The sequence below is a fragment of the Peromyscus eremicus genome, chromosome X (genome assembly GCF_949786415.1).
Source record: "Peromyscus eremicus chromosome X, PerEre_H2_v1, whole genome shotgun sequence".
In the NCBI taxonomy this organism is placed as follows: Eukaryota; Metazoa; Chordata; class Mammalia; order Rodentia; family Cricetidae; genus Peromyscus; species Peromyscus eremicus.
Window position 1 is genome coordinate 115,151,900 of NC_081439.1, and position 12,918 is coordinate 115,164,817.

The following is a 12,918-nucleotide window of genomic DNA, read 5'->3' on the forward strand; positions in this document are numbered from 1 at the left end:
GAGACCTGACAGGCAGGGCAGGAGAAAGAGCAGAGTTGGCAAGTTCCGAGACTAGAGAGGAGACCCAGAACTGGTTAATGAAGTGGTTCCCTGGGATGCCCGAAGAAGGAATTTGATGTAGGTACACAAGACTTACCAAGAACCAAGGCTGATGTCCATCCATTACCCTGCAGTCCCCTGCAACTGCACGCCCTTCTGTCATCTTCACAATGCTTCCATGAGAGCAGTGGTCCAGCTTTGCTTTTGAAACGTTCTAATCATTCTCACTAGGCAGTTTCTCTCCCTCACCGCTTAGAGTGGACTAACATTCAGAGAAGAAATGCTATTTTACTGAAACTGGTAAGTGGGGTTTTAGGAATAGAACATTTGCCCTGCTTGCCTTAGACCCAAGGCTGTTGCTAAAGAAAGGGACAGGTGCCAGAAATGTCCACCCCAGCCTGTAGAGAAGAGGGCACATGAACCATTCCGGAGCTTCTGTGTTGAGAAAAATAGTTGACAATATGAGTAGACCTTCTATTGGCTTCCAAAATCTCATTTGCTCTTTGTGTTTTTCCTTTAGGGTTGGTGTTGATTCAGACCAAGACCATTTGGTAAATATGTGCTTGTGTTGTCCTGGCATTTCTGTCCAGTGTTCAGTCTCTCTTAGACTTCATGCCACTTTGTAGATACTGTTTTGTTTGCCTCTGCTTTTAACTGACATTTCTGGCTTTTCTCCCTGCTCCATGAAACAGAACCATAGTTTAGGCAGCAAGTGGCTATCAAGGGTGACAGCTTTCCTGTCTGTGGCTGTCCCGGGGTTTTCCCACCGAGGAGAGTAGGCTCTAAGTGCTCCTGGGCATTGAAGCGAGGGCTCTGGCGCAGGCAGCCTTTTTCCACTCGGGTTGCGCACGAAGGCTTGTCCCTGGTGTCAGCCCCACTCCAGCTGCCTGGAGTTCCTGTGCAACTTTCCAATTGGATGAGCAGCAGCTGCCCTTGAGAACTGCCTAGAATCTTCTGAGTGTCCAGCTGGTCCCCCTGCATATTTGGGGGGTTACACTCTCTTAACCTAAGCCCCAGCCTTTCCAGCACAGCTCCTCCCTCCCCCCCTCCCTCCCTCCCGCCCTCCCTCCCTCCCTTCCTTCCTTCCTTCCTTCCGTGTGTCAGTTTCTCGGCTGCCCCTATGATCTCCAGACTTGTGGACTGAGCACAGCAGAACTGTCTGCCCTCGTGAGACTGACCACCCTTTTCTGGTATTTTCCACCCTCTTTTTAATGGTTTCTGAGCAACACTGAATAAGTGATTCTCTGTTATATATTACCCTTTAGATGAGAAATCACAAGTGAGGTTTTTGAAGATAGAAAATATCTTTTGAAACATAATTCCCATTGTTTTCTGAAACAAGCCGTGGTGTATTTTTTCTGCAGGGTGTGCTTTAAAAGAAAGCATTTACTCAATTCATTTCCCAAGTGCTAATTTTGAGCGATGACTATGTGTGTGTGTATGCATATGATATAGTAAGTACTTGCCCATTTTGTGGTCAGAATCTTAAAGTAGAATTCCTCGGACGAACCAGATTATATACTTTTTCATCCAGCCAAGCTTCTGGGATAGATCCAAGGGGTGCTTACATCTCAGTAGTGATAAAACATTACATTTACACAGCTCCTGAGTCAAGTATGTTTCCACCAGCCCCGTTCCCCCTGTCCCCACAGAGGAGAAATAAGGGAAAGAGCCAGATAGGTGACTATCAGTTGTGGCAGACAGAAAGAAATACTTTTCCATTGCTTTCAGAACCCTTTGGACAGATATTAGCAAGATAGCCCAGTGGGTAAAAGCGCTTGCTGGCAAAGCCTGACAACCTGAGTCTGATCCCTGGAACCCTAGTAAAAGGATGGAATATAAGAAGTGATTCTACAGAGTTGTTGTCAAACTGACGCCTGCATCTGTGGCACGCGCACACACACACACACACACACACACACACAGATGAAAATCAGTACAATTAAGAAATTAGAAACTCCATGGACATCTCAGTTGCATTGTTTACTCAGTCCATTATGAGGCTCAAGGAACATTCGAGTCAGTAGGGAGCTTAGGGGTGTGCAGTAGTTATATGGTAAGGTCTGTACATGATGTTTTACAAGAAGTGAAGGCAGGGCCAACGAGATGGCTCAATGAGTAAAAGTGCATGCTGAGCAAGTCTGACGTCCTGAGTTCAATCCCTGGAACCCATGCTGGAAGACAATAACTTCTAACACACCCAATAAATGATAATAGTAGTAATAATAATAATAATGATAATACAATACGAAAAGTAGTAGTAGTAATAACAATGAAATTTAAAAAGTGAAGGCAAAAATTTAAAAATAAGGCAGTCCCATGGGCTAGCAGTATAGCTCACTGGTAGAATATGTAATTAGTTTGCAAGAGGTCCTGGCCATCCCCAGCACCAAAAATTAAACAAGAAAATAAGAAGTGAAGGCATGAGAAACTTAATGATGTAAAAGCAAGTTCGGAAGTTCTTTTGTACTTGTGAGCACATGCAGTGTTCTCAGATATTTTTATAGTTTTTTGTGTATGTGTTGATTCATGTTGAGGGGCAAAGTAAGCTATTTGGAGATTGAGAGGGCAGGAAAGAGACAAAACCCAAACTCTAAACTCTGTGTCCTTAGAAAATCACAGAACCATGGAACATTAGTTCTGGAAAGGGCCTTGGGGAATCTGTATTGCTTGCATGTTATATTGTGAAGAAATTCAGGTTCAGAGAAGGAAGGAGGTTTGCCCCAACTAGTTAATGTCAGTCAGCCAGGACTAGAGCTAGCTAGCCTAATTGTCTAATTACTGACCATACCATATTACAGATAAAGACATGGCATACTTTTGTAAGCTATTTCAGAAGCTGCCTGCTTGCTGTGTTAGTCTCCCTCCAGCCAGTGAGTTCTACCATAGGATTTCCTTGTTTTCATTTTGCCACCGTGTTCTGAACATAGTAGCAACTTTGAAAATACCAGTTATTTTTGAAGTCTATGACACAGCTCTCCAAATGTAGGGTGAGATGTTTTCTTCTGTAAGTGCCACTGCATCGACAGTGCAAATCTTTTAGATTGAGGAGGTGAATTAGCCTCTACTGACTTTTCTTTAATCTGTGTGTATGTGTTCATGTGTTTGTGTGTGTGCGTGTGCGTGCACTCCCATGAGTTTGCACGTGCCATAGTACATGTGGTGGTCAGAGTGCAGCCTTGGGTATAGTAGAATAGGATCTCTTTGATGTTGATTGCTATGTACACCAGGCTAGCTGGTCTATGAGCTTCCAGAGATTCTCCTGTCTTCACTTCCTATCTCACTCTATTAGCATTGGAGTTACAGAGAAATGTTGCTGTGCCTGGCTTCATGTGGGTTCTGAGGATTTGAACTTAGGTCTTCATGCTCGCATGGCAAGTACTTTTCTCTTAGAGACATCTCCATAGGCCCCACATTGATTTTTTATAATATTTTTGAAATTATAATATAATTCTCTATTGTTTCCCTACTTCATTTTCCTCCCTTCAACTTCTCCCATATACCCCCTCCTTGTTCTCCCTCTCAAATTCATGGCCTTCTTTTCTTTAATTGACCCCACATTGACTTTTAAGTGGTAATAGAAGCATAAATTAGTAAGCTGCCTGAGTCATAGAGATGCTTAGAAAAGCCTTTCAGTTTCCTATACCAAAGCGGCAGTATATAAGCCACCGAACGTCTAATGTTATCCGTGTTGGACACTATCTTTCATGAAGGCTCTATTTCTGATTCTACAGAGGAATGACTCTAAATAAACCTGTCTGCATCTTTGATATTGATTTATGTATCATCTGTCTGCAGGGTGTTCCTGAAAATGAAAGGAGAACTACCAAAGCAGAGAGTGCCTGGCTCTTTCGGATGTGGTACAACTTTGATCATAAGTATCCTTAATGATAAAACATGATAGTACAGTTTAATAAAACAACTTGATGTGTGAATGTGTGCACATGTGAGTGTGTCTGTGTGTTGGGGGAATTCTGGGGATGAACCCAGCGACTTGTACATGGTAAGCATGTACTTTACCACTGAGCTACAGCTGCAGCCCCAGAACAGCTGTTTTGCCTTGCTGAAGCAGAATATAAAACCAGCCTCTCTCCATAAGTGTAGTGGAGCAGGCCATTCCCACCAATGAATTCCTTGGGAACCCAGGGAACCAGTCGGCACTGGTTAGTTAGCCTACTAACTGGCTGGATGGAGGGAACCCAGAGCCTAAATGACATGGCTAATTGTTTAGATATGGATTTATTTATTGAGGAACCTTTAGTATTTGATGTCCTTGAGATGACTTGGAGAATTCTATGAGAGTATTCCTTGCTTGTCCGTGTGCTTGTTGGGGTGGAAGTCTTTGGGGAGGTTGAAAGGAAATGCAGAGTGCTTGACACTTCGCTTCTCTAGCAGCCGCCTTCCCCTCTGGGTAAGGGGAGAGTGTATCTTTGTTTCCTAGGCCTTTCTAAAGACCAAATCCTCTCTGTTCAGAATGCTTTTGTGATTTAAAAAACAAAATAAAACTTTGTATGTTTGGGAAAATACACCTGCCCTCATGATTAGAAGCCACTGCTTACTATATTCTGTTTACTAGATTTTTCACCTCCATTTTTTTGCAAGTATTTTAAATTAAATTACCATGCGCATACAAAAATTCAAGCATATCTGTGGCATTAAGGCTCCCATTAGGGAGTGAGAGCCTGGGTTTTTTAAATTGTTTAAAGATTATGTCAGTACTTTTGGCTCCATTACCAGCATCTTGGATATATTCCATTCCCATATCTCTTGAGGCTTTTTCATGCCTCCTATTTAACATTTTTTAGTTTTCTAGAATAAAATGTACATTTTCTACATTCACAAAATAATTTAAATGACTCCAATTTAGAAAAAGAGCTTATTTTCCTATATAATTGTGTAGGAGTAAACACCAAAGACTATAAACTCTAGTCATTTTAATGCCCAGAGCCCTGGTAGAATTAATTATTCATCAGTCTAGATTTCAGCTCCTCTGTTTAGCCAGATTGTTACCATAGAGTTATAATTTAAATACAATGACATATAACATATGTGAATATTAAGAATACAGCTTAATGAATTTTGACCATTTATCCCTGTGTACTTACTGTCCATATAAATATTTGTGTATTTATAGCTCAGTAGAAGGTGCCCTGTGTTCTCTTCCCTAACATGCCCCACAGAGGAGTAACTGATTCTGAGTGCCACCAGCATGAATTCGGTATGCCTGATTATGATTGTCACTTCAATAGATCATATTTATTCTTTTTGTGTCTTTGCTCTTTACTGACATCTGTGTCATTTATCCAGAAGGCTATGGTAACCATGTTCTGTGAGCTGGAGTTCAAATCTAGGGCATTGTGCATACTAGAGAAGCAGTCTGCCTCAGTCCTGCTTTTATTGTTGTTGACAAAGCCTCCCTAGTTATCCCAGACTAGCCTCAAACTTATGATCCTTCTGTGTCTGCCCTCTGAGTGCTGGGCATACAGGCATGTTTCCCCATGCCCAGCCTTTTCTTTATTTCTCTAATAGGCACAGAAATCTTTAGAATTTTCTTTTGGCACATTGTTTGGTAATTGATATAACAAATCCCTATTCAGTACTACTAGACAGAGCCTTGCTCATTTTTTATATCAGCATTCTGAGAATTTATCATTTCTGTTTATAGTGGCTTTGTGTAGACAGAGTGTGTTTATAGAGAGAGCTTTAATCTTTACATAGAATTTATTAATATAGACATGTATGAATGTTGTCTTTTAAAGATTTATTTATGTGTGTGTGTGTGTGTGTGTGTGTGTGTGTGTGTGTGTGTGTGTGTGTGTGTGTGTTGGGAGGAATATGCTACGGAGATCAGGGGACAAACTGCAGGAGTCAGTTCTCTGCTACCGTGTGGATACTAGGGGTGGAACTCAGGTTGTCAGACTTGTTGGCAAGTGCCTTCACCCTCTGAGCCATCTTGCTAGCCTCAAAATTTTGCCTTTAAAATTGTTTTTGAGGTGAATTTGCTGTGTAGTGTGCCCTTGAATTCACACTCGTCCCACTTGAGCCTTCCAAACATTGGGATCACGGTATGCACCACTATGTAGAGCTAATAACTCTTGTGTGTTCTGGAGATTGACCCCAGGGCCTTAAACATGCTTGGCAAGTGCTCCATCTCTAAGCTACATGCCCCAGGTTCTCATTTTACAATGGCATTTCCCCATTCTTTTTCTTGTCTTTTCCTCTTTTTTCTTCCAATTACCATGAATTACCAAATCTGATAAAATGAGGATCTATGATATAGGAGTTCATGAGACATAGTTTTGTTGTTGTTGTTTTTTGGTAAGTCTTGGGATTTCATTTTTCTTTCCTCCTTCACCTCCTTTGAGCTTTGTAGGAAGTAAAGCAGCATGATACAGAAGTTCAACTCAGAGCATTCAGGATCCATTGGAACCCATAATAAATGAGCAGAGCCATTTTCATTAGTGTATGCTACTGCAGTATTTCTTCGTCCCTGTGAACATCATTCTTTACTTTCTTTTTTAGTTTCTGCACTACCAAACTCAGGATGAGCTTGTGGTCCTTCAATCCCTAAAAGCAGAAAAGCAATGGGATGTCGTTCAACAGGCTCACGAGTAAAAGTCAGACCAGGATCAGCTGGCAGATATGTCCCCATTTCCTTAATTGTGTGACTGCAGTGGATCCCTGACCGCTCTGTATGTCAGTGGTCCTGTCTGTGAAATCAGGATAGTGAAAAGGTCTCCCTTTGCTGACTCACTGCTGTCATATGGCAGTGAATGGGCTTGCAGATGTCAAGCCCTTTGCCAGCCTCTGAAGAGGTCAGCCTGCTGTGGCAGTGATCATCTTAAAGTGATGGAGGCTGAGGTGTCATTTAGGAGCAAGTAGAGCACTTGCATAGCACGTGCAAGGCCCTGGGTTTGCTCCCCAGCACCACTGTGATCACAAGTTCACTATTCTCTTAAATATGTACAGAAATGAGTACATCCCTTCCTTAACCTTGCGTGCACAGCTACCTGAAGCCCCTGCTGACGCACAGTGGGCCTCCTCTTACTACCACACTCCCAGCCTGCTGTGGGCCCATCGCCAGGTGCCTCACCAGCCCTCAAGCATATGAAGTAAGTGGCATTTGTTTATTTACTTACTGCTGTTGTCTTGAGGCAGGTTCTTGCTGTATAGCCCAGGCTGGCCTCAAACTGGTATTACAGGCATGCACTACCTTCCTCCAGAGTAAGTGGATTTTATGCACTAATTTAGTTCTTTAGCAACTTCAATTTAGCTGTTCTATGGGTTAGACTTCTGGTATTATTTTGGTTTGAATTTCTTGGTCTTTGAGGCATACAATCTATGAGAGGGAATTTAAGCATATTTTGTTCAAGTAGAAAATATACTGAAATGTGTAAATAGAGCTAACACCCTTTGAAAATAGACTAATTCCTTATCTTACAGCAGATAATTTTAGTATGTTATTCTATTTCCATGCCAGCTTTAATTTATTTGCAGTATGGGGCCTGACTTCAGCAGTGAGATGTTTCCATGTCTTCATTAGGCTCATCACAGTTCAGTTGAAAGGATTCCCAAACAATTTTTCTTAGATTTCATGACATTTATTTCAACTAAAAAAAATGTGATATTATGGAACTTTTCCTCCAACAGAAAGGAAATCAGAGTGAAATGGTATGCCGTATCACACTGTGCTTTGCTGGACAGTTTTGATGTCCGTTAAATACAAAAGATGGGCTGTGATTTAACATCTATAACTTTGGGATTTTAGGGGAATGCATCCATGTCTGGTCTATATAGCTGGAGGGTATAGACACAGCTAGACAGAATCTAGATTTTCCCTATCGACTATCATGGTTGATGGTTTGGGAAATATTAAACCAAGAAGAAAGTGAAAGTTGTGCTAACTCGTCCGTATTCTAAAATGTAAACACTTGATGGCATTGGATGTGCTTCTCTATGACAAGCCCACCAGTTTGGCTGCTTTCACGTGACGTTTAGAACCCTGAGTTAGTGGGAACTGTAGTGAAGCAGTGTAGTCCTCCTGTGTAGTTTGTTAGAGCAGACTCCACAGCAGGTCAAGGAACAGCAGGCAGTGTGAGGTGGCACCTGGGCCAGGGTAGCAGCCAGGAGCTTTGTTTTCAGTCACTGTACATTTGACAGAGTGTGCTAGTACTGTGGGGAGAATACTCCATGCTGCCTTGTCTGCCTCCCATGTAACCCAGGTTCTGCATACAATTATTGTTCTTTTCCATTGTGCCACATGACTCTACATAGTAGTCTTGTTGCTTCAGGAAGAGGCTTGGCTCTGACTCCAGAGACCCAATAATGTACATCATCCACAGCCAAAATGTCCACAACTCACTCACACACTCCCTCCCTCCCTCTCTCTCCCTCCCTCCCTCTCTCTCTCTCTCTCTTTCTCTCTCTCTCTCTCTCTCTCTCTCTCTCTCTCTCTCTCTCTGTCTCTCTCTCTCTCCCTCCCTCCCTCCCTCTCTCTCTCCCTCCCTCCCCCTCCCTCCCTCCCTCCCTCCCTCCCTCTCTCTCTCTCTCTGTGTGTGTGTGTGTGTGTGTGTGTGTGTGTGCCTTCCTCAGCACTTGGTGTCATTTCTCTGTGAGTGTGTTCCTGTGCTGTTTATGCTATTGCAAACAGCATTTATGGTGACTGTCTGTATTTATTATACTTTTACATATAAATTTGTTCAAGGATATAAATTAAAAGTATGTAGAATTGATTTTAAAGGGCTGTTACTAGATCAAAAAGAATATGCCTTTTACATTTTTTCCAGACCTCAAACTTAAGGAAAACATTAATCAGGAAGTGCTAAAGAGCCCCCACTGACATGCAAAGGAGCTACAAAACTTTGTTTTAACCAAATGGCAGACACTGGCTAGATTTGTTGTTACTAGTTAAATATTAGACAGGAAGTGATTTCAGCTGATTGGTGGCTATGGACTCGTTTTTTTTTTTTTCAATTGGCCTTTTGTATTTTAATCTTTGAGCATTTGAGGAACTTTCTAGTAATAGTTAATTTTTGATACCAGAAGCACAAACAAAAATAAAATTCACCAGCAACCCCATCATGGAGCACTTATGTTGAATGACATTTCTCTACCCACATACATGTTTTTTTTTTCTTTGCCAAATGGAACTATATATTGTTGACTTTCACCCATTTTATAGAACTGTATTAGGTATAGTGTTTTGGAAACTTTTTCCCATTAGAACAAAAGCTTGTGAACCTGGAAAACAACCATGTGGCAAGAGTTTCCATGTGTCCCCATATGCCATAATGTGTTGTGTGATTGGACTAAGAAGCACTTAGTGTTGTATCGTAACCCCGGCCCCAGACTCTAAGACCCATGAGGGCAAACTGATAATGTGCAAGAGCGAGTGCTACTTGCAAACAAAGGGCCAAGGACCAGATGCTGTGGGAGCACACAGGATGGACACCTAATGTAGAGCAGAAAAATCCAAGAAGACTGTCAAGAGAAAGCCATGAGGGACCAGTGACTTGCAAGGGATAGGAGGGACAGCATGCCTGATGAGTGAGAGGTGAGAGAAGGACTGGAGAGAGGGATAGTTGGCACTTCTGCAGTCCGTCCTGCACAGCAAGAGGCTGCTGGAGTGGGAGAGGCAGCTGGTTATGGGAGACGAAGCTGAGAGGAACAAGTACGTTGTCTGTTAAGGCGAGGCTAGGGCTCAAGATTTTATACCAAGTATGGTGGGCTACCACTGAGGCATTTTTAATAGGAGGTGCTCAGATTATCTCCTTCTGGAAATGATTCTAGGAAGAGCTGGGCTTACCTTACCACCTTGCCTGGCTTTGATTTTCTTGCACTGCTTAACAACTCTTAAACCTTATATTGTTTGCATTTAGAACCAGGAGCAATTGAAAGATGATGACTCTGATCTTATTCTCAATGATGGTGATATCAGTTTGACGTATGGGGATTCTACTGTGAACACTGACTCCGCAACAGCCAGTGCCCCAAGGAGATTTATGGGCAACAATTCTGAAGATGCTTTGGATCGGGAGCTTACATTTGGGGACCACGAACTAGTCATTCGTGGAACACGCCTGGTTCTTCCGATGGATGATTCTGAACCTGCGCTAAATTCATTAGATGATACAAGACACAGTCCAGCCTAAGCGTTCTAATACTCACTTAATGGTTTGTAAACTTTGCACATGTGATTGTGAAGAAATGTGTACTACCTACAAGTCCTAGTGCATGTCTCCGAATGTGTAAGCTATATAAATGCTATTTATATGGCATAGGAAGAATACAAATACCCTGTACAAGGCAGACTGTGAACAGTCTGCCCTCTTAAGTTTTGCTGGCTGCACTACATTGGCCGGATCTGTTTTAGAAAGTTATTTTCACAGTAATGTTGTGTGTTCTGTTAGTTTAATGTTTCAGTTAAAGTATAAAAGTGACAGATTGACCCTCTCTTATATTTATCTGACACTTAACCAGAGTACTAAGTTCTTGTGATGTGAATTAATTTGTGTGTGGCGGGGGAGGGGAGGGAAGAGGGAGAGAAGGGGGAGCTGTTATTCCCTGGGGAACCTAAGAAGGAGAGGTTCCTTTGTTGGAAAACTTTTGTTGATTGCTGCTGCCTTTGTCATGACTTTTTTCTTTCCCTTTTCTCTGGTGGCCCTTTGTGGTGCAAGGAGCTGATGGCATTTTGATCTCACCCCATTCAGGTTGGGGATTGAAGTGTGGGGGATGTTTTTCCCCCATTGATGTGAAAGAACAGATTTCCTGACTACAGTACATTGATGCTCTGAGAAAGAAGGCTACAAATGACCTCCAAGACCTTATTTCTTTTCTTTCACACCAAGACCATAGGAATTGCATCCAGCTGGCTCAGCCAAAGTATAGGTGTATAGAGTTCAGGGCACTTGTTACAGCCTTGGGGCGCTGGAGCAAGTGGACATGGGCATAGGCTGGTGGTGTTGGAGGTCTCTCTTCCCAAATATGTAAATATTCTATACCAGATAAGTTGAAATAAGAAATGTAATTGCTGCTTCATTTTTGATTATGTTCTTTGTGTGTATAGTAAGCCTTGTCATCAGAAGTTTTTATATCAATTTAAATCGCTGCTCTTTAGCAGCCAAACAGGAGCAAAATGTAAAATTTTTAAACTTACGATGTTTAGTGGTCACTTTTTAGTCGATAGTTGATGCTAAAAATTAATTTATGAACCCGTGATTGTTCTGTACTGCACCAAAGGCAGCCGTTAAGAGAAACACAGTGCTCTGCTGTGTCTTTGAAAGGATTCTGCTTTGTGTAAAGTGGGTGTAGTTGTCTTCATTGTCGTGTTCCTTTTTACTAGTAGACACCTAAGCTGCCATGTGGTGTTTTTTGATGGTTTTTCACTTCATACTCATCGTATGAGAGTGGTTTCTATTTTGTAGTGCTGCAAATACCTAAAGGTACATTGAACACTTGGAAGGGGATACTTTTTGATGCTGATTCTGACCTGTTTCTGATTCAGGTCCGAGGAGAATTGCCTTAAATCTAACCCAATGAGAAAATTGATTACTTATGTGATGTTCAAATTTTCCACTGAAAAATACTCTTCCAAACAAAACATGCACTTACCCTCCCAAAGGGTTCTGTGCCATTGTAAACACTCCTTGAGATGTTAAGGGAATTCTAATGTTGTCCCCTTCGTGGCAGCCTTGACTGTCGGCATGGCCATTTGTTAGGTAGTGGTAGTGACTTTCCTGCTATGCAGGAACTCCTCCTGTGAAGTGTACATTTTATATGATGTGTGGCTCTTCATGCACTAAATAATTTCTTCTTCTTAATGTATATTTGGGGGTTTTCAATGTCAGCATCAATGACCCACACAGTTATTCAAGTTGTAAAAGGGTATATAGTAATTTAACTACTCTCTTTTTATTCCGTCAGGTTACTGAGCTCACATTATGAAAATGGCTATAAATACTTAGCATGACAAATTATGTAACCTGTCTCTTTCCGCATGCATAAGACTTCTCATTAAGGAAACTGATAATGCTTGAGTCCACTAAATCTGCCTTCAGTACTTTATCAAAGGGGAACCAGGCCTGTTGTGCTTACATCTTCATCTGGAAGATTTTTTTCCCTCTCTCGTCTGTGTACACATCCCCATGCAAAGAGAAAACCATCTCTGTTGAGACAGCTATTGGAATTAAAGACCTGAATGAACTTTGATGAAGTACAGTCTGAGTTACCATCATGCATGAGTGAATTGCTCTCTTGGACCTGTTTTTCTGTTGTTTGTGGAACCTACATGTTTGATTGACTTGAACATTGCATCTTTCAGAGTTATTTTTTAAGGTCTCTTGGCATTTATCCTAGTCTGTGTTTGGCAGTGTGCTGTTAAAGTACTAGACTTCTAATCTTTATGTGCTTTTTGTTTTCCCTTGGAGTACTTGGAAAGATGTAATAGTGGTTTCTTTTAGGAAAATCTGTCATTAAAAAAATTATAGCCTTGCAAATAACTACTCACTGTTATTTGAGTCACAGCTTATTCTAGAGAGACATAAAGAATGCTGACATCATTTATTTTTCTACCTATATACATACTGGAAAAAGGGGGAGGACTGGTGTTTTAAAAAGAAACTTGACAGTACTTAACTTATGAGGTGGCAGAGTTGGGGTGCTTATGTATAAGGGTGAATGTAATTGCTTATGGTCACAGTTGGACCATTTAAGAAAAACTAGTCAAAGCCACCAAGTTCCATTACATTGATTTGTAGCCTGTTAGTGCAACAGCAGAGAATGTCATGAAAATAGTTGCATTGTACAGCAGGTGGGATAGTTGTGGATTGGGTTAGGTAGAAAGGCAGTTCTAGGTTTACCTGCAGAGCACAACCACATGAA

General features: G+C 41.6%; 1 protein-coding gene across 2 annotated transcripts in view; it reads left to right on the forward strand.

Annotated features, from left to right (window-relative positions):
* Slc9a6 (solute carrier family 9 member A6) overlaps positions 1-12,536 on the forward strand; it is a 60,393-nt gene extending 47,857 nt beyond the window's left edge. For both annotated transcript variants that reach the window (XM_059250078.1, XM_059250077.1), the window contains 4 exons: positions 560-590; positions 3,838-3,917; positions 7,046-7,151; positions 9,918-12,536. In XM_059250078.1, coding sequence (XP_059106061.1) covers positions 560-590; positions 3,838-3,917; positions 7,046-7,151; positions 9,918-10,190 — 490 coding nt within the window. In that variant the 3' untranslated portion in view covers positions 10,191-12,536. The remainder of the gene's footprint in view (positions 1-559; positions 591-3,837; positions 3,918-7,045; positions 7,152-9,917) is intronic.
* The last annotated feature ends 382 nt before the right edge of the window (positions 12,537-12,918 follow it).